At 41.1% G+C, this 22,779-nt stretch overlaps 1 protein-coding gene across 3 annotated transcripts in view; it reads right to left on the bottom strand.

The window, feature by feature from the left end:
- The window catches only part of LOC127005781 (conserved oligomeric Golgi complex subunit 7-like), a 119,793-nt gene that overhangs the window by 95,560 nt on the left and 1,454 nt on the right, over positions 1-22,779 (bottom strand). For all 3 annotated transcript variants that reach the window (XM_050874883.1, XM_050874880.1, XM_050874881.1), the window contains exons 2-3: positions 5,812-5,901; positions 5,223-5,303 (exon numbers count right to left, since the gene is read on the bottom strand). In XM_050874883.1, coding sequence (XP_050730840.1) covers positions 5,223-5,303; positions 5,812-5,901 — 171 coding nt within the window. The remainder of the gene's footprint in view (positions 1-5,222; positions 5,304-5,811; positions 5,902-22,779) is intronic.

The raw sequence follows: 22,779 nt of genomic DNA, 5'->3' as shown, positions 1-22,779 counted from the left end.
AGATTTCATACTTAGATCATCAACATTAAAACACTAGGTTATTTTTTTGTTAGACTAAAAAAATCAATATATCAAAGAGAAAAATCATTAAACTTTGTCCTAAAAATCATTATTCACTGCCTTAAATTTGATATTCTATATTCGTTTGTGAGCATGCCATGGTATTGAAGGCACCTGGTGTTGTGTTATTTGGTGTCCCATCATCAAAAGCTGGCGCTTTTGTTGACAAACACTGGTCTCTCATGAACTACGCATGTTCAGACCAGTAAGCGTAGCCCTGTACAATTTCACAAAGCTTTTTAACACATTGAGAGTAGTTGCTGGAAGGTTGAATCAGATATACAGTACCACCATCCTCACTGTTTCTAGAACGACACTCTGTACATATAAATACAACTCGTACAGAATGTCATTCTAGAAACAGCAGGGATGGTGGTAGTGGTACTGTATGTCTGATTCAGCCTTCCAGCAACTCTTAATTACGGTTAAAAAGCTTTGTGAGACTGTACAGGTCTACGCTTGCTGGTCTGAGCATGCGCAGTTCACGAGAGACCAGTTTTGACGGTGGGGACGCCAAATAACACAACACCGGTTCAGGCGTTTCTAGTATTACCGTCTATATGTACGTGTCAACGTGTGGTTTTCAGGTTTTGTAAGTATTCTAAAATACAGATAATGAAAATTTGAATTCATCTATGTTTTTTATTTGAAATGTCAATATAACATCGTTTTCGCCTATCGGACTTATCGCTAGCTAGCATCGGAATTGTGGATTAATATCGGGTATCGGTTATTAGTTATCGCCTACATTTGTGTTTCCAATTAACGAATATCGGTTATCACCGATAAGGTTTTACGTTATCAGTTATCGGTTATCGGGAATAAGGTTTTCTGTTATCGTGCCCAGCTATGGTGGTTAGTGGACCTAGCTACATATCTGTTGACCTGGGTTCGACTCCCAGCCTGGGCAGTCAGCATGCAGCTCACCCAGGTATTCATTCTCACTACTGGGCTGATCAATAAATCTGTACCTGGGGAAACCTGGGAAAGGTAGACTGTGGTAACCTGCATGTATTTACCTAGTTGTATTTACCTAGTTGTGAAATACAGGAAAAGAGCCGTACTAGGCTCGTGCTGTCCTGTCTCCATAACGCTTATTATCCAGTTTGGCTTTAAATTCATGAATCATTTTTGCACACACAGTCTCCTTGTCAAGTCCGTTCCATGTTGTTATGCTTCTGTATGGAAAACTGTATTTCTTGATGTCTCTCCTAGTCGCTCTTCTTCAATTTCTTACCATTGCCTCTTGTCACACTTCTGTCACATATCACTAGGTCTTCCCTGTCCAATTTCTCCAACCCCTCTTGTATCCTGTACAATGCTATTAGGTCCCCTCTCTCTCTTCTTCTCTCCAATGTTGTTAGTCCCAATTTCTCCAGTCCTTCTTCATAAGAATGTTCTCTCAGAGTTTCCGGTAATTTAGTCGCTGCTCTTTCCCACTGGCTCTGTGTGTCTGTGTCCTGGGATAATGAGTTTTCCCAAAATGGTTCAAGAGAAAAATGCAATGGAGATGAACACTGAGGCCATGCAAAGCAACAGTGTATGCCCCCAATTTTACCACTACCTTCCAGGAGGAAAGAGAAATAGATGTTGAAGGGGAGATATTAAAAAAATTGACCAGGCTAACTGTCAGCATGAAAGCACTGTTTTTAACCCCTTCCGTACAGTAACACCTGCGTCAGCATCGTGGAACCTCACTACGATATTTGGTGATGCCATTGTTGGTATTAGGCAGCTACTAGCATTCTAGTTTACCATGCAAGCAACAAAGTTTTGAAAATTCAAATGATTTTGTTTTATAAAGTAATCTGGCATGATATTTCTACTTTTGTTATTACTATTAAATTTATGAATAATGAAATATGTCCCAGGAAACTGAATTTTTGTACATTGTAAGATGTTTCAAGGGCAGTGGTGGTGAAACAGCAACTGATTCAAATGCAGTGCCAGATCATGATGTTAACCCTTTCCATCGGTGACACAGACGTCGGCGTCACAGTATGGAAAGGGCCAAGAGGAAATGAAAGAGGATTAATCTTCTTCTAAACCTCTCAATCCTCCTATAAATTCCTCTTAATCCTCTTCCATTTCCTCTTAAAGAGGTTTAGAAGAGCATTAACCCTTTCATTGCTAAACGCTTGCAGCAGGCGTTAGGCGTATTTGCTGGTGTTGCTAAACGCCCGCTGCGACCTCCACCCGCACTCAAATCTCCCGCGTATGAGAGTGTTCCAACACTAATTCTCACAACACAGGATTGCCAATTGAGTGGATTCTTCACTAAATTTGGTGGAAAATCATATCAGCCCAGCGTGGCAAATGTACAGACGAGTAACTGGTGGATGTTCTTGCCCAATATAGCGGCATTTTTGCATAGCTTCACCTATCACCTGACTGATTCTTTGACCAAATAGTTGTAAGTATTGCAGTTGGCAATACTCCCTTGCCAGAATCTGAAGAAAAAAAATGTCCGCAGTTCCCTCAATATGGCTGATCATCACGCACGCACCGACGTAAGCGTTAACATTCAACACTCCCTGAACGTGCATGTACGTTCGCGAGAGAGGCATACATAACCGACTCCTATAGATCTGGACCTCCTCTTTCCAATGTTTTTTTGGTTTTTAGCTGTGATGAATAGTTTTTGAGATACAGAGGTTAAAAGAGACCCCCAATTGGGCTGCCCGACTGCACCTGACGGGATAGTTGCGTCCACACTGCGCGCAAGGAAAGGGTTAAGAGGAAATGGAACAGGATTAAGAGGTTTAGAAGAGGACTAACCCTTTCTATACGGTGACCCTGTCGGACGCCGATGTTGGCGTCGCCGGAGTGAAGGAGTTAACATTAGTTCTTGATGGAAAATCGATCATACTTACAACCTAACTATCTAAAGGCTCAAGGGGACAACTACAACTATCCAACACCTTCCCCCCCCCCCCATTACATGGTAGGAATCTTTATTCTGCAATGGGTTAAGAACAACAAAATAAGTATTAAAATCATGTGCTGTTTGCCTAAAGGAAGGAGTGGAGGGAGGAGAGACCCCTCACTGGTAGTCATCTGAACACGTGGGTCTCGTGATGTTCCTTTGGGGTTGGGTGTGGCCTCTCTTGTTGAGCGTGTGGCTGGGCTGCTCTGGCCTTACAGATTATTATGTTTTTATTTATTTATTTATTTATTTTTTTTTTACATCGTGGCCTATTGCGCCGGTAGGCTTCTTCCCAGTAGATCCTGATGGTCAGCCCAAGGCTTCTTCCTGGTGGGGCCTGATGGTCGGCCCAGCCTGTTCTGGCGCAGGCGAGTGTTTATAGTGGTACCATCTTGCATTGGCTCATGCTGCCCTCCCGGAGCTCATCTTTAATCCTAGAATCTAGAGTCCGGGTTGATAGGAGGTCTTCTGGACAGCATGTGGGTAGTTTTAAGCCACTCGGCTGGTATGCCTGATAGTGATGTGAGGGGAACTTGCCTGAGGTGACATGGGCCTCAGATGCCTCCTGTTTCTCAGCGAGAGATGGCAGCTTTCGTCTAGCTTGACAGTACAGGTACCTCTCGATTTATGCGAGTATTGTGTTCCTGGTTAATTCACGTAATGTAAACAACTTTCTCATACTATAGTGTTATTAGTGTTACACACCCACCCTGGTGCCCTGTGCATTATCGAACTGAATCAGAATCAGAATCAAATCTGTGTGTATCTAATTATTTGTATTTAACTATTTCTAGTTCCAATTGTATTCCTATACAACACTATCAGGTCTCCTCTTTCTCTTCCTTCTTCCAGTGTTGGTGGGTCCAGTTCCTCCAATCTAGTCTCGTATGACAGACTTAACAGTTCTGGTACCATCATAGTTGCAATCCTTTCAAGTTTCTTTATGTCATTCTTCATGTGTGGTGACCAAACGACCACTGAATATTTTAACCCTTAAACCGCTGCAATCGCTTATATAATCAAGCCTCTCCGATCCCGTGACGCTGTGATCGCTTATATAATCAAGCCTCTCCGATCCCGTGACGCTGCAATCGCTTAAATAATCAAGCCTCTCCGATCCTGTGACGCTGTGATCACTTATATAATCAAGCCTCTCCGATCCCGTGATGCTGTGATCGCTTATATAACCATGAATTTTCGTGCCGTATGTTTTGAATTTTCCTGGTGCACTTCCTTTCAAATGTGTTCTCGTGATTGCTGGCAACTTAGTCATACCTTCACCAGAGCCTGAAATTTTACAATAAGGCCATCATTCGAGTGTTTGTGGATATGTAGGAGGCGCCTGGAAACTCTCCTGACCCGCCGGGTAGTAATCTACCATAACATAATAGAAAACGTGGTAGTGGAAGAGAAAATGGAGGTTGTCAAGGCAGACTAGATTACAAATTTTGAATTATAACTTGAATATAATACGTAACAGTAAGCTTCTTTTGCACACAGGTGTGTGTGTGTGTGTGTGCGGAAAGCCCCGGTTGTCTTGGTCCATGGTGTAAATCAGATTTTTTTTACATCATTACATTATAGTTCATTACCTGAGAGAGAGAGAGAGAGAGAGAGAGAGAGGCCTAACTTATCACCCCCCCTTCCTCCCAATGTGTGTGTGTGTGTGTGTGTGTGTGTTGAGAGGAAAACAAACAAACAAATGCAGAGAGAGAGAGAAGCTGCGCGGGCAGATGTCCACCGCTTCCACGCGCTCCACCTCATTCTACCCGACATGTCACTTTTTTCCCGCACTTTGGAAAGCGTGCGAATATTTAGGGCCTATTATTTGCTCTAATTATTCATGTACCACTCTGAACTGCTATAATACATCAAATTACATTTTTCTCATTGATGACATGCTATTAGATTTATATTTTTGCTTTTTATTATAATGATAATATTAACTCGCAAAGGAAAAATATCCGGCATTTAGTCCTCTGCAGTTTAAGGGTTAAAAGTTAGCAGAGGAGGAACTACATTTAGCAGAAGTTAATTGGTTCGCTAACTGTTTCCAAGGTTAGCGAAAACGCTGATCAGCTAACAAAAAAGTTAGTTTCACTAGTTAGCGGAACTGTGCCCACCACTGTCTACCTGACTACTCCCTTTCCTTTTATACTTTTGTAAATCTCTTTCCTTGAATCAAAAAACATTGATCTTTTTAAAAAGAGACAGGGAAAAGGATTTCTCCACCCACCTGCTGACTGGTCTCCTCCAGAGCACCGTTCACCTCCTGAATGGCCAGCTGGAGCCGCATGACAAGTGATGATGCATATTGCTGGACAAATATCAAGGCGATTAGTAAATATGACAAATATTATCTCAAAGATAATGCAGGGTGCTATTACCATTACTGAATGCTTTCAAAATATCTGGTGATTTGCAAACAATTAGGGTGCGGCCACACTGCACGCGGTTTGCTGGGAGGGTAGATGGTAGCGGGATGCCTAGCGGGTCAGAGGCAAGAACAAACACATGCTATCTAATAGGAGTGGCCATACAGGACGCGGGTAGCGGGTTCCCTCCAAGCTTACCTATTACCCGCGTCCTGTATGGCCACTCCTATTAGATAACATATGTTTGTTTTTGCCTCTGACCCGATAGGCGTCCCGCTGCCCTCTACCCTCCCAGCAAACCGCGTGCAGTGTGGCCACACCCTTACTGAAGCCTTAAAATGCAGGATATGACATATCAAAATATTTGAGAAAATAATTTTATTAGGGTTATAGAGACTAGGCATAAAGGTGCTGGGTAAAAACATATCTCATGACAAAGGTGGGACTCACATCACGATTTTGCTGTGCTTCCGGACTGCGAAACACACTATTGATCCACTCCTTAGGGTCAAAGTTTTCTTGGGAGAATGCTGTCAAATCCTGCAAGAAATGCTTTCTATATAATAAAAACTTATATTACTAGATTTGCATTATGAAATATCAAAGCAAATTTGTGGTGTTATATATTAATCTAATCATTCTTTTCCTTCCTTTCTTTAGTATATTTTTCTTATCCTATTCCTTCTTCCATTCTCTTGTATTTTGCATCCTTTCTGTTCATGGTGTTGGAGCTTCAGGGTTCATTCAAAGCTGGGACAAATTATTGTTGCAGTCAGTGATTTAGCTGCCTGCTCTCCCAGAGCCAGCCTCTCAGATGCCTCCATACTGCACCATGGGATTTCCTGGGCTCAATGCCAGTGCACTGAGGCAGTCATCCTACTACTCCTATGCAGACCAGACAATTGTTTTGAGACAGCTGATGTCATGTATCACCCCTCCTTGTGTGCTTAGACAATCAGATGTGTTTGAGTTCAATTTATGCAGTGGTGGGCACCACTAACTGAAAAGTTGGCTTCGCTAACTGGTAATCCACTAACTTAAAAGTTAGCTTCACTTACGCTAAACCACTAAACTGATAAATAAATTAGTGGAAGCTAACGCTAACCACTAACATTTTTATATGGATTTAGCTTCGGTTTAGTATTTTGGCTCTAAAACCCTTAAAAACAAACCTAGTGATGTGAAATTTCAATATATTGTAGTTTAGATATGGAGCTTTCCAGGAAGGTATGGCATGCCAAAATCAGAAAATGATAAAGATGTACACATAACAAATTAAATTCAACATACACTTTATTTATTTATTCCTTATAAATGAACATGAATCTAGCATTGCAGGAATGAAAGATGACTTACCCTAAAATACCAAAACATTTCCCTAATAATTGTCCAATTACCCTACTTTATTAACACGCAATTTACCCAAAAGTGGAAGCCCTGGAACTACTGCGCTATATGACTCAACTGGTGCGGACAACAACAAACCTATAACAAATTTTTAGTGGACTTGAAGTTAGCGGAGGAGGCGCTACATTTAGTGGAAGCTAATTGGTCTGCAAACTGTTTCCAAAGTTAGCGAAAACGCTAGTCAGCTCACGAAAAAGTTAGCTTCACTAATTAGCATTAGCAGATTAGTGGAACCGTGCCCACCACTGAATTTATGCATTTTTTTTTTTTTTTTACAGCAAAGGAAACAGCACAAGGGCACACACAAAAAAGGAAACAATAAAAAAAAGCCCGCTACTTGCTGCTCCAGTAAAGAATCCAAAGAGGTTGCCGAAAGAGCAGTCAATTACGTGAGAAGAGATGTCCTGATACCTTCCTCTTGAGTGAGTTCAAGTCATAGGCAGGAGGAAATACAGATGAAGGAAGATCGTTCCAGAGATTACCAGCGTGAGGGATGAAAGAGTGAAGATGTTGGTTAACACGTGTGTAAGGGATTTGGACAGTAAAGGGATGAGCTTGAGTAGAAAGTCATGTGTGGCGGGGCCGCATGAGGGGTGGAGGCATGCAGTTAGCAAATTCAGAAGAGCAGTCAGCGTGAAAATATCGATAGAAGATAGAAAGAAAGGCAACATGGCGTTGGAATTTGAGAGGTAGAAGACTATCAGTAAGAGGAGGAGAGCTGATGAGACAAAGAGCCTTAGACTCCTCTCTGTCCAATAGAGCTGTGTGAGTGGAGCCCCCCCACACGCGAGATGCAAACTCCATACGAGGGCGGACAAGGCCCCTGTAAATGGATAGCAACTGTGCGGGGGTGAAGAACTGGCGGAGACGATACAGAACGCCCAACCTCGAGGAAGCTGATTTAGTGAGTGAGGAGATGTGAAGTTTCCAGTTGAGATTTTGAGTTAAGGATAGACCGAGAATATCTAGTGCTGAAGAAGGTGACGGCTGAGTGTTGTCGAAGAATAGGGGATAGGTGTTTGGAAGATTGTGTTGAGTTGATAGTGGAGAAATCAAGTTTTTGAGGCATTGAAGGAAATAAGGTTCCTTCTGCCCCAATCGGAAATGATAGCAAGGTCTGAGGTTAAGCGTTCTGCAGCCTCCAGTCTGGAGTCGTGTACTTCCTGTTGGGATGGTTTTCTATTGAAAGAAGTTGAATAATGCAGAGTGGAATTGTCAGCGTATGAGTGGACAGGACAGTTTGTTATGGAAAGAAGATCATTAAAAGCTGGCTGCTTTACTGAAATAATCAGACTGGGACAGGGACCCAGTCTTGGTGAAATGCATAGCCTCGTTGCGGAGTACATCAATGAAAACAGTGTTCCTAACCAGTTTAAAGACATTTACCCAGGAACTGAATGGGCCCACAGCTTCATGAAATGCCACAAATTGCGGCTTATAAAGGGTACATTCATGCACGTGGACAGAAAGGAAAGGACAAGTGATCCTTTCATCATTAACAGTTTTTATGATGTGATTGAGAAGGAGTTACAGAACCTTCAGCTACAGGACAAGCCTGGCCACATCTACAACCTAGATGAAACGCCGTTTCCTATTCATTCTTCAAAGACACACACACTAGGGGTTATTGGACAGCAAACAATTAAGAGTGACTGCCAGCTCTGGAAGGCAGAATATAACTGTATTAGCAACCATCTGTGCTGATGGCTCTGCTCTGCCTCCCTGCATTGTTTTTAAGGGAAAACGGCTGATGCAGCAGAGGATTGGGGATTCAGGAACAACCCCAAATCAAACTATTTACTGTGTAAGTGACAGTGGGTGGATGACTGCTAAAGTATTCCACGAACTTTTTGTCAAATTAATAGAACTGACAAAGGATAAAAGGCTGATTCTCTTGATTCTTGACGGTCACGTTAGCCACACATCAGTATTGTTCTCCTGCCTCCTCACTGCACTGATGTGCTACAGCCCTTAGACAAAGTGTGTTTTGGACCTCTGAAGACCTATCATGACCAGGCACTCACACTATACGAGCATACATCACGTGAGCCAGTCTCCAGAGCGAAATTTGTTCAACTCCTTACCTCTGTGTAGAACAAAGGTTTGTCTGAGGAGAATGTATGCAAAAGTTTTTCTTCTACTGGAGTCTTCCCAATTGACAGAACCAAATTTGATGAATCACAGCTCGAGCAGTAGGTCAAAGGTGGAAGCATACAATCGGTGGATCCATGCCGGCAGACATGAGAATGAGGAGGGCATTCCTATTGTACCACCTGCTCGAGAAGAGGACACAGAGATGGCCATCATGCCCAGTAATTCAACGCCAAGTGTCAGTAGACCCCTCATGAGGACAAGTACACCTTTGCCCACTGTAACAAATCCCTCCCCTTGTTCATCCACAAAGTCTGATTACACAGTTTCATCTGAAGATCTTCCAAAAGTGTGTCAGCATAGTCAGTCATGCTGTCTGCACCTTCACAGTCTTCAAGAACTTGCAGAGGCAATTGGCAAAGTTGTACAGGCCAAAAAGTCCATGGAACAAATCTTATCTGACTGACAATGTCCCCATCAGGCCAAGAAACCTTGTGCTCACAGAGTGTTAGGACAAGGAGCCGCAGTTCTAACACACAAGGAAGTTATAAGCAGCACTGAGGAAAGAGAGAAGGCACAAAAGGAAAAAGATCAGAAGAAACAGAAAGCAGAGAAGAAGAAAAGCAGAGAAGCAGAGAAGAAGAAACAACAGGGAAAAAAAAGGCCACAGCGCAGAAAATGGGAAGAAATAATGCTGCTGATGATAATGATTCATCAAGCATATCAGGGGGGAGCTATTGTTCAGTAGATTCTCGTGGCTCATCTTTGGATGTGAGCTTGGGCAGGATGTCGCCAAGGAGTGACAATGAAGATGGACATGAGGCTACTGGTGAGACAGACGTTGAAAGGTCGAAATCCACTGAAGACTGAGATGCAGCAACATCAGTGAAAATTGGTGATGATTCCTTAAATAAATATTTTGCTGTGCTTTATACTGAACCAAAGAAACAGTAATACTGGGGAAAAGTAACGAAACTTTTCAGTGATGATGAAAAATTGTCAGTAAACAAAGTTGAAATTAAGTTTCTCCCCTGCACAGTTGCTATCCATTTACAGGGGCCTTGTCCACCCTCATATGGATTATGCAACTCACATGTAGCGGGGCTCCACTCACACAGCTCTCTTGTACATAGTGGAGTCGAAGGCTCTTTGTCTCATCAGCTCTCCTCCTCTTACTGATAGTCTTCTACCTCTTAAATTTCGCCGCCAAGTTGCCTCTCTTTCTATCTTCTATAGATATTTTCATGCTGACTGCTCTTCTGAACTTGCTAACTGCTAGCCTCCCCCGCTCCCGCGGCCTCGCCACACACAACTTTCTACTCAAGCTCATCCCTTTACTGTCCAAATCCCTTATGCAAGAGTTAACCAGCATCTTCACTCTTTCATCCCTCATGCTGGTAAACTCTGGAACAATCTTCCTTCCTCTGTATTTCCTCCTGCCTACGACTTGAACTCTTTCAACAGGAGGGTATCAGAACACCTCTCCTCCCAAAATTGACTTATTTTTCGGCCACTCCTCTAACTCTTTTTAGCGGGCTTTTTTTTTAACATTTGTTACCTTTTTTATACCCTTGAAATGACTCAAGCCCACAAGATCCTCTCCTCCATGCCAGAACAGATAACATGGCAGTGACCACCAGTGGAGGATAAACACATGACAGACATTGAGTACATCTTCATGGGGCCTGGTTCCCCTAACTGGTTAAAGAATGGTGCCTACAAATTTGATGATGTAAAGGAAAATGAACTCATAAAGAAGGTGTAGCTATGACAAGAAAATTAAATTTGTATAGCAATAGTGTTTACTGTTGAATGATGTTTATTGATGTATGACTGCTGAATGATGCTTACTGCTGAATGATGCTTGCTGCTGAATGATGTTTACTGTTGAATGATTATATATATATATATATATATATATATATATATATATATATATATATATATATATATATATATATATATATATATATATATATATATATATATATATACAGTAAAACCCGATTATCAAAGCGGATTATCCGAAAACGGATTATCCGAAATTGATCTGGATAATGCAGTTAAAAATTTTTTCTATACTAAAACGTTATAAAACATCAAAAATAAATAAAAGTAACTACATATGTACTATATTAACACATTTAAAATTGATAAGAACAGTTAAAATGAATATGCTTTCTAATACGTATTGCGAAATAGCTTGTAACGAATAGATCAATGTATTAGACAAAAACATGAAACAAACTATCAACAACACCACGTCCATACCTTCGCCCCAGCAAGGGCGTGGAGTGCGTGAAACGAACAAACTACTGCACGACTACTCTCACCGTACTCTCAAGACAACGACACAAACACGACTCCCTCTCCACTCCATGCCACATTCCCTTCCAACATACGAGTTGGCGATAATATGAGTCATCATACTGTGTCTCCACCTGCACGATGCACGATGTTTAGCGTGGCGTGTTTGTTTGGTTTCATTGTTTACATCGTCAGTCGGCGGCAGTCGCGTCACACACTTCACACTGGGCAGTCGCATCGCGTTCTACCTGTGCTTCGACCTCACTTCTTTCTACAATGCCACCGATCAAACTGGCGGCGATCAAAATGGCGGCCATAAATCCGGATTATCCGAAAAATCGGCTTATCCGAAAGAGGCTTCCCCCCTTCCATTTCGGATAATCGGGGTTTTACTATATATATATATATATATATATATATATATATATATATATATATATATATATATATATATATATATATATATATATATATTTTTTTTTTTACAACAAAGGAGACAGCTTAAGGGCACAAAAAAAGAAAACAATAATAAAAAAAGCCCGCTACTCGCTGCTCCCAAAAAAGAATTAAAAGAGGTGGTCGAAAGAAAGATCAATTTCGGGAGGAGAGGTGTCCTGATACCCTCCTCTTGAAAGAGTTTAAGTCGTAGGCAGGAGGAAATACAGATGAAGGAAGATTGTTCCAGAGTTTACCAGCGTGAGGGATGAAAGAGTGAAGATGCTGGTTAACTCTTGCATAAGGGGTTTGTACAGTGTAGGGATGAGCATGAGTAGAAAGTCGTGTGCAGCGGGGCCGCGGGAGGGGAGGAGGCATGCAGTTAGCAAGTTCAGAAGAGCAGTCAGCGTGGAAATATCGGTAGAAGATAGAAAGAGAAGCAACATCGTGGCAGAATTTAGGAGGTAGAAGGCTATCAGTAGGAGGAGGAGAGCTGATGAGACGAAGAGCCTCAGACTCTACTCTGTCCAGAAGAGCTGTGTGAGTGGAGCCCCCCCACACGTGAGATGCATACTCCATACGAGGGCGGACAAGGCCCCTGTATATGGATAGCAACTGCGTGGGGGGGAAGAATTGGCGGAGACGATACAGAACGCCCAACCTCGAGGAAGCTGATTTAGCAAGAGAGGATATATGAAGTTTCCAGCTGAGATTTTGAGTTATGGATAGACCGAGGATGTTTAGTGTTGAAGAAGGTGACATCCTGTTCTATTGCTCCTGTACATCCTCTGGACCCACCGAAGAGGCGATGCTTCTGGCATTTTGCTTCAGCTCGGTGGGACGACCTGAGGATGTACTTTTCCGATTTCCCGTGGAATGATTACTGCTTCCAGGATAGAGACCCCTCTGTGTGTGCCCAGCGCATCACAGAGGTGATTGTCTCTGGAATAGAGGCATACATTCCTCGTTCTTTCTCTACTTCTCACGCTAAAAAGCCTTGGTTTAATCACGCTTGTTCTCGTGCTGTCAATGATAGAGAGGCAGCTCACAAAAGGTACCAGAGCCTTCAAACTAATGCTAATTATGAACTTTACATTTCTGCCCGGAATCGTGCCAAATCTATTCTCCGACCAACCAAAAACTCTTTCATTAATAGAAAATGCCAAAACCTTGCTTTCTCTAACTCTTCCCATGACTTCTGGCATCTAGCCAAAAACATCTCCTCCAACTTCACTTCTTCATCTTTCCCTCCACTCCTCAGTCCTGACGGCAACACTGCCGTCTCATCTATCTCTAAGGCTGAACTCTTCTCTCAAACTTTTTCTAAAAACTCCACCTTGGACGATTCTGGGCATATTCCTCCTACTCATCCCCCCTCTGACTCCTTTATGCCTGTTATTAAAATTCTTCCAAATTTTGTTTTCTATGCCCTCTCTGGCCTCAATCCTCAGAAGGCTTATGGACCTGATGGAGTGCCTCCTATTGTCCTTAAAAACTGTGCTTCCGTGCTGTCACCCTGCCTGGTCAAACTCTTTCGCCTCTGCCTGTCAACATCTACCTTTCCTTCCTGCTGGAAGTATGCCTTCATACAGCCTGTGCCTAAGAAGGGTGACCGTTCCAATCCCTCAAACTACCTTCCTATAGCTTTACTTTCTTGTCTATCTAAAGCTTTTGAATCAATCCTTAACCAGAAGATTCAAAAGCACCTTTCCACTTCTGACCTTCTATCTGATCGCCAGTATGGGTTCCGCAAGGGGTGTTCTACTGGTGATCTCCTTGCCTTCCTAACTGACTCTTGGTCATCCTCTCTTAGCCGTTTCGGTGAAACCTTTGCTATTGCGCTGGACATATCAAAAGCTTTTGATAGGGTCTGGCACAAATCTTTGCTTTCCAAACTACCCTCCAACGGTTTCTATCCTTCTCTCTGTACCTTTATCTCCAGTTTCCTTTCTGACCATTCTATTTCTGCTGTGGTAGATGGTCACTGTTCTTCCCCTAAACCTATTAACAGTGGTGTCCCACAGGGTTCTGTCCTATCTCCCACTCTCTTTCTGTTGTTCATTGATGATCTTCTTTCCAAAACGAACTGTCCTATCCATTCCTACGCCGATGATTCCACTCTGCATTACTCAACTTCTTTTAATAGAAGACCCACCCTACAGGAACTTAATGACTCAAGACTCAAGGCTCAAGGCTGCAGAACACTTAGCCTCAGACCTTACTATTATTTCCGATTGGGGCAAGAGGAACCTGGTGCCCTTCAACCCCTCAAAAACACAGTTTCTCCACCTATCCACTCGACAAAATCTTCCAAACAACTATCCCCTATTCTTTGATAACACCCAGCTATCACCTTCCTCAACACTAAACATCCTCGGTCTATCCTTAACTCAAAATCTCAACTGAAAACTCTCCTTGACAGAGTGGAATCAAAGGCTCTTCGTCTCATCAGCTCTCCTCCTCATACTGATAGTCTTCTACCTCTCAAATTCCGCCACCATGTTGCCTCTCTATCTTCTATCGATATTTTCATGCTGACTGCTCTTCTGAACTTGCTAACTGCATGCCTCCCCCCCTCCCGCGGCCCCGCTGCACACGACTTTCTACTCATGCTCATCCCTATACTGTCCAAACCCCTTATGCAAGAGTTAACCAGCATCTTCACTCTTTCATCCCTCACGCTGGTAAACTCTGGAACAATCTTCCTTCATCTGTATTTCCTCCTGCCTATGACTTGAACTCTTTCAAGAGGAGGGTATCAGGACACCTCTCCTCCCAAAATTGACCTCTGATTTTGAACACTCCTTTAACCTCTGTTCTGGAGCAGTGAGTAGCGGGCCTTTTTTTTTTTTTTATTTTTTTTTTTTTATTACGCCCTTGCACTGTCTCCATAGCTGTAAAAAAAAAAAAAAAAGAAAAGAAGAAGAAGAAGAAGCTGAGTGTTGTCGAAGAATAGGGGATAGGTGTTTGGAAGATTGTGTCTAGTTGATAGGTGGAGAGATTGAGTTTTTGAGGCATTGAAGGACACAAGGTTCCTTCTGCCCCAATCGGAAATGATAGCAAGGTCTGAGGTTAAGCGTTCTGCAGCCTCCAGTCTGGAGTCGTGTACTTCCTGTTGTGATGGTCTTCTATTGAAAGAAGTTGAATAATGCAGAGTGGAGTCGTCAGCGTATGAGTGGACAGGACAGTTTGTTGTTGAAAGTAGGCCATTGGTGAATAACAGGAAGAGAGTGGGAGATAGGACAGAGCCCTGTGGAACGCCACTGTTGACAGGTTTAGGAAGAGCAGTGACCGTACCACCGCAGAGATAGAACGGGAAAGGAGACTGGAGATAAAGGAACAGAGAGAGGATAGAATCCAAAGAGGGCAGTTTAGAAAGCAAGACTGGTGCCAGACTCTATCGAAGGCTTTCAATATGTCTAGCGAACAGAGAAAGTTTCACCAAACGGCTAAGAGAGGATGACCAAGAGTCAGTTAAGAGCAAGAAGATTGCCAGTAGAACGCCTCATGGAATCCATACTGGCGATCAGATAGAAGGTTAGAAGTGGAAGGTGCTTTGAATCTTCCGTTAAGGATTGATTCAAAAGATTTAGATAGACAGGAAAGTAAAGCTATAGGGCGGTAGTTTGAGGGATTGGAATGGTCACCCTTCTTAGGCACAGGCTGTACAAAGGCATACTTCCAGCAGGAAGGAAAGGTAGATGTTGATAGGTAGAGACGAAAGAGTTTGACCAAGCAGGGTGTCAGCACAGAAGCACAGTTTTTAAGGACAATAGGAGGCACTCCATCAGGTCCATAAGCCTTCTGAGAGTTGAGGCCAGATAAAAAAAAATATATATATATATATATATATATATATATATATATATATATATATATATATATATATATATATATATATATATACACCAGTATATAATGACTGAAAGTAAAACACAAAGTCACAAGTGTTAGTATAAAGCAAAACGAAAGGATAATCGTGTACTTTTCTAGGGTTGCACCAATTAGCAATTCGGCCGATTACTGATTAATCAGTAACCAATAATCGGCCGATTATTTAGAAATTGTAAATGTGATTAATCTTCATTAGTTACTGGACATTGGTAGCACAGAGTTAAAGAAATACCGTAACCCTCTTGTTTACAACTTTGTTTACTGCCCAACTGTCATCTCCTTTATGGAGAGCAAATACTTCTAGTAATTTGTTATTTATAATTTAGCCTTGCTTTGTGGAAACATCCTGGTTTTAATATGTTAGAATTTGCCAGTTTTCTCGTTCTTGTGGTGATCCTAGATGCTACTATAAATGGTAGTGTACAGAAAGTTTATCAATCTCTCAAGTCTTCTACTAATTTACTATCTGTTACACTGTGTTTGCTTACTTCTAAACTAAAAAAATGCATGTTTTGATTTATTTTATTAGTACAAAATATACAGTATGATTACTGCATATTAATATGAAATAACTTTATGAAGCTACAGTGATAAAAAAGGTGAATAATGTCCCTCGATTAGGAAGAATTGAAAATGGTATTAGCGTACCGTACGAAGTCTGTATCTAAACGTGTCCAGTCCAGTACAGTGAAACTCGGTGAGAGTCTTTGAGACCCACGCCACAGGCTATCATTTGTCTGTCAGTCAGTCAGTGTGTCTCAGTGAGCATGTTGCCTGTATTATGTTAGCTGGTGACGTTCCACATATTATTTCTAAAAATTCATATAAGTTTTGTTGGGATGATCTAGTGCTCAAGTAGTGACATAACAATGCTATACGAACTTAACACTTGCAAGATGGGTAAACGGTAAAACTCTTACAGCGGTGGAAGGTGTTCCAGTGAGAAGTGGAAGACTGAAAGGCTAAATCACAGTGGCTTCACGAGTTTTGTGGGGACGATCTAGTGAGTACTGAGTACTGACTTAACATAGGGACTTGTTTGAAATTAATGCTGTGGAAAGGTATCAGAGTTTTTTTCAACATCACCATCCTCACATTAACATTATTAATATTGTGTTATGTACAGTCGACGATAGAGAGTAGTGTCACGGTTTTCAGAATGTTTGGCCTGGTGGTGGTATCTGGCAACTATACCACGGTGACGCATTCACTGGCGATGTTAGTGACGCGTTTCAGTGTGTACCGTGTGTGCATGTGTGACCGTGAAATTATAATATTGTATAATATCATATTATAATATAATGTAGTTAGAAATATACCAGATTACGTGACTTCAATTTAGAAATGCGATAATGAATGTCTTCTACATGATGATGATGATGGCGAGGTAAAACATCACGAACAGTCTGAAACACTTTTTCTTATTAAACTTTGAAAATACCGCGTGCAATGCTGTCCTTCACAGAGGCAGGCAGTGACTAATGCTCCTTACCATCAAACAGCAAATAGGCTTGAGGGTCTGTTTAACTCGCAGCCTTAATTCCCGTCACTATAAAGCCTCAAAGACAATTCAGATCATAAAAAATCAAAAATTATTTCTCCGTGAAGATTACGTAATATCGAAGTATAAATACGTGTATTTACCTAGTTGTACCTAGTTGTATTTACCTAGTTGTAGTTTTACAGGGCCTGGGCATTATGCTCGTGTGGTCCCGTCTCCGTGTCTGCATTTGTCCAACTTATCTTTAAAGCTTTGCACACTCCTCGCTGATACTATATCCTCGCTCAGACTGTTCCAAACCTCCACATTTCTTTGCGGGAAGCTATACTTCTTTGTGTCTCTCAAGCATCTCCCCTTTCTCAATTTTTTACTGTGTCCTCTTGTATTTCTGCTTATGTTTCCTTCTGTTAGTAGCAGTTCTTCATTATCTACTTCATCTATTTTGTTTAATAATTTATAAATTTGGATTAGGTCTCCCCTTTCTCTTCTTTGTTCCAGTGTTGTTAAGTTCATTTCCTTCAATCTTTCCTCGTATATTAATCCCTCCAACTCTGGGACCATTTTTGATGCCATCCTCTGTATTCTTTCTAGTTTCTTTATATGCTTCTTCTTATGGGGGGACCACACTACCTCTGCATATTCTAATTTTGGTCTAATCATGGTAGTGATTAGCCTTCTCATCATGTCCTTGTCCATGTAGTTAAATGCTACTCCAATATTTCTCACCAAGTTATATGTGTCTATAAAGATCCGATTTATATGACTCTCTGGTTGATTATCATCCCTCATCACTACTCCCAGGTCTCTCTCTTCATGCACTTTTTTTAATGTTTCACCATTTCCCATTTTGTATATCCAGATTGGTCTTGTTTCACTTTTACCCATTTCCATAACATGACATTTTTTCACATTAAATTCCATCTCCCAATCCATACTCCATTTCCAAATTTTGTATAGGTCTTCTTGCAATATTTCACAATCTTCTTTGTTTCTTATATGTTTTAGTAATTTAGCGTCGTCAGCAAACAGGTTTATGTAGCTATTAATTCCTTCAGCCATGTCATTTACATATACCAGGAAGATTATCGGTGCTAATACTGAACCCTGTGGTACTCCGCTTTCTACATTTCTCCATTCTGATTTTATGTCCTTGACCACAGTTCTCATCACCCTTCCCATTAGGTAGCTTGCCATCCATTTTTTCATATTTCCTTTCAATCCTCCTTTATTTTCCAGTTTCCATAATAGTCTTGTATGTGGAACTTTGTCAAAGGCCTTTTTCAAATCTAGATAAATACAATCAACCCATCCATCCCTTTCCTGAGTTCTGTCTGTCACTCTTGAGTAAAAACTGAGTAAGTTTGTAACACATGATCGGCCCTTTTGAAATCCATATTGTTTGCTGGTAATTAACTTATGCTCTTCTAGAAATTTAGTCCACTGCTTCTTTATTATTTTCTCACATATTTTGCACAAAACACTTGTCAGGGATATGGGTCTGTAGTTTGAAGGTTCATCTTTCCTTCCACTTTTATATATGGGGACCACTTCAGCCCTTCTCCACTCATTGGGCACTGTACCTGTTGCTACTGAGCATCTTATGATGTCGTATATTGGAACAATTAATTCATCTCTACATTTTTTTAAATATACCCAGAAACTCCATCCGGTCCTACTGCTTTTCCCTCTTCTAGTTCTCCCAGTAATTTATAGATCTCTTCTTTGTTTACCATAATCTCTTCCATATGAACTTCTATTTTATTCTCTTGTGGCGCAATAAAGATTGTTTCTTTGGTAAAGACTTGCTGGAATTTTCTATTTAATAACTCTGCCATACCTTTAGGGTCATTGACTTCCACATTCCCGTCTCTCAGTCTTTCTATTGTTTCTTTCGGTTTAGTCTTCCCATTTATAAATCTGTAAAACAACTTGGGCTGTTCTTTGCATTTTTCCACAATATCCTTCTCATATCCCTTTTCTTCTTCTTTCCTTATTTTCACATATTCATTTCTCGCCATTCTGAAGTCTTCTTTGTTTCTTTAATTCTTCCTTCTTTTTAGTCTTTTCCATGCTTTGTCCCTTTTTTCTTTTGCGTTTGCACATTTGGCATTAAACCAATCCTTCCTACCCTTAACTTTGGGTCTATATACAGGTACATATTTTTTGACACAAGTGTTATAGGCTTCCATAAAGATATCATACTTTTCTTGTACAGTTAGTATAGTTATAGATTCCCGTTTTCGGCGCATTTCAGATCGCTACCAAGTCCGGAGAAATAATACCGCGAACCGGGGGGATGACTGTACTTTATTTTTTCTCAGTAACTCATCCCATTCCACTTTCTCGTAAAACTTCCGAAGGTTTTCCATGTCTGCCTTAATATAGTTTAGCCTGTTTGATTTGTAAGATTCGTCCTCTTTAGTAACCTCCACTTCTGTATCAATCTCTATGGTTACATGATCACTCTTGCCCAGTGGACATCCATACCTTAGTTCATCCTTGATGTATATTCCTTTTGTTAGTACTAGGTCCAGTCTTGCCGGTTCATCGTCACTTCTATATCTTGTATGTTCATTCACTCTTTGTATCATAAGATTCTACATCATCAATCTTAGGAATCTATCTCCCATCGTTATCTCCACTATTACTCTCGAATGTCTCCCAGTCAATCTCTTTACAATTGAAGTCACCAACTAGCATAACTTTTTTGTCTTCCTTTAGCATTTTGCTTAAACTCCGTATAGTGTCATTGATCATAGTGTCGTGTTCTTCCTTACACCATGAGTTTGTTCTAGGTGGTACATATGCGGTTATAATTGTCAACCTTTCCTTGTTTTTGGTTTCCACATTTACTGCAATTTCAGCTTTACCTTCACCGTATTCTACCACTTTCACTGTTAACTCCTTTTTGTCATTATCATCCTCCACCTCTTTGCCCATTCTATCTTTCCTCCATATATCATAGTTTTTATTTATCTCTAATTTAATAGCTTCGTTCAGTTTGGTTTCCGTTAAGCATACGATCATTGGTTCTTTCTCCTTTATGAAATCTTGCAGTTCCAATTTACTAGTTATTAATCCATCTACATTTGTATACATCACTCTTAAACATTTACTCTTATCTATCTTTTCTAACTTTCGTTCTTCTTTATCCTCTCTCTTGTGTACCACTTTCTGACTCGGTCCCCTACTATTCTCCAAAAAAATATCTCCTTTTCTTCCACAGATCTTTCATTATTCTTCTCCTTCGCCTCTGCTAGTAGCTCGTTCCATTTCCTTCTTTCTTCTTCATTTCTATTTTGTGAATGTGTGTGTGTGTGTGTGTGTGTCGCTGACTAGCTGACCCCTTGTCGCTGATGGACATGCCTCCCGTCCCCACCCAGTCTCTCTCTCTCTCTCTCTCTCTCTCTCTCTCTCTCTCTCTCTCTCCTATTTTTTAAGGTATTAAAAATTATATGTTTCCACAGCCACTGACGTGACAGCTCAACTGCAGTGCCTGCGGACATAAGGGCTTTAATAGAATACCGCTGCTCCAGCCAAGGCCCGCGGTCGACGACGCCATCATGTGAACGTTTATAGCCTATTATTACGTATAATTTTTTTTATAAAGAACAAGATCTCGGCTGCCAGGAATTTTTTGTTTTTAGTTAAAAGGCATAACAATCTCCCCTAATAAGTGCAGTATATTTTTAAATGTATCATAGTTTGATAAACAACTTAGAGTTGCTCTTGACTAAATTTGAACGAAACTAAAAGCTCGTGTCAAAATGTAGCGACAGAGCCTAAAGAAAAAATATTTATTAAGCGTTAGCGACGGGGCACTTTTGATAAATATCTATCTTAAAATTATGGAGAGTGCACCTGTGACCACCGATCACCACAACAGTACGATTTCGATTGGATGTAATATTTTTCATGTCGCGTGGAGGGGTTGCCAGATGTCGCTTTCTGAACAAAACTTACTGGACAGTGTGACACTACTCTCTATAGCCGACTGTACATTGTATTATGAAAGAGAAGAAAAATTACTAATCGGCCCCGATTAATCGGTCAGAAGGCCGATCACCGATTAATCGGCAAAGTGGCTGATTAGGCCAATTACTTACCGATTAATCGGTGCAACCCTATACTTTTCATTGACTTGAAAAAAAAAGAATGAAGGAATTTTTTTTGTTGGCACAAGTTTAATTAATTATAAAAGGTCACCTTTATATTTATGTATGTCACAACAGGCCTAGGTATTTTCTAGAATGCATTTAAGGAGTGGAAAAGTTTTCCCCTCATGGGGAAATATCTTCCCCAGACTATGGGGTATAAATTTTAACAATTTAGAGCAATAAATTTGCATGGAAATGTATAACACAATGTGGGCAAACTTCTTCCCCCAAAATATGGGGAAAATTTTTTCCCTATTTTCTTTATATAATTTTCTGCTGCTATGAATTAGATGAAATATTATGTTATCATGGAGTGTAGATGTCTAAGTATCACACTAAGGTATCCAAATCTGTCTGAATAAAATAGCATGTACAGCAGATCTCTCTTTAATTTAGCAAATTTCTTCCCCCAGTCAACTCTACATGTTATTATTCCAATTTGAACATATTTTTTAGACAATTTCTGATACTCATTAGATTAACCTGAATACATTGAGGTATAAACAATATGGAATATATGTCCCTTGTGCTCCACAGACCACGCCTACTCCTCCAGTATATTAACTGGGCAAACACTAGAATAATACCTTTCTGATTTACGAAGTCATCATATATTGGGTGAAAAAATCGAACTTGAATGATTTTTTTTTTTTTAGAACACGCAGCCCAACGGCTGCCGTGCTGAGTATAGTATTAGGTAAAAGCACATGTTCTTAAAAATAAAAAAATAACCATGTGTGGTGGACCTGGTCTCACATGCGTGGGCTAATCACTAACCAAGAGTTGGATCATTGGCAAAACTGCTCACCTCCCAATGGCCGCTTCCGCTGCCGCTGCCACCAAAATAAATGTATGTATATGCCTTTTCACTACCATCACTAACCACCCTAAAACAGGTGGCTGTATTTGTCCGCCACTTTTTACTAATGTAGTTTAAAAATAGTTTGTGACTATTGAGAGAGAAACCTCACTCGCTCGCTCGCTTGCATGGAAAACGGGTGTGAAGGGCAGAGTGTGCTACGGGGAACCGTAGTACTCCTGATATATGTACCCCCCTAAAAGTAGGTTTTTTATTGGTTTGCGCAGAAAAAAAACTAACTCCACTAAAAAAGTAGTCATATTTTGGGTAAAATTCTAGTGTTTGCCCATACTCCCCCCTCCCCCCCATACAAGCCTGGGGACCTGGTGGGAATGCGGGGTTTCAGGTGAGGGACACGAAATCCGTCACATTCGCGTATTTTTTTAGTAGGATGGGGGATAAAAACTCCTTAGATCTAGGGAAATTCCCTAAATTTAGGGAATTTTTCCTCCCACCACCACTAAAATAAGCGTTTGTGACGAATTTAGTGTTTCCCATACGAAAACCATGCACTCAGTGGATCCCCAGGCTTGCTTTGGGAGAGAAGCGTCGTGAACCCACCAAACGATGCTCAACTCACCATCTGGCGTAGCACCGGCAGCCATCTGTGCTAACATAAACCGCCTCCACCACACTCATGCCCTCTCACTAGTAGGTTGTCACCTCATCGCAAGGTTTCTGTCCTCCAAGTAGAGTCCGTGGCACCAAACACAGTGTAGTATCTTCATTGTTTATCACTGACACAAGTAAAACCACCGGCTAGCCGG

This window comes from Eriocheir sinensis, chromosome 31 (genome assembly GCF_024679095.1).
Source record: "Eriocheir sinensis breed Jianghai 21 chromosome 31, ASM2467909v1, whole genome shotgun sequence".
Lineage (NCBI taxonomy): Eukaryota > Metazoa > Arthropoda > Malacostraca > Decapoda > Varunidae > Eriocheir > Eriocheir sinensis.
This window is presented reverse-complemented; position numbering and strand designations above follow the sequence as displayed.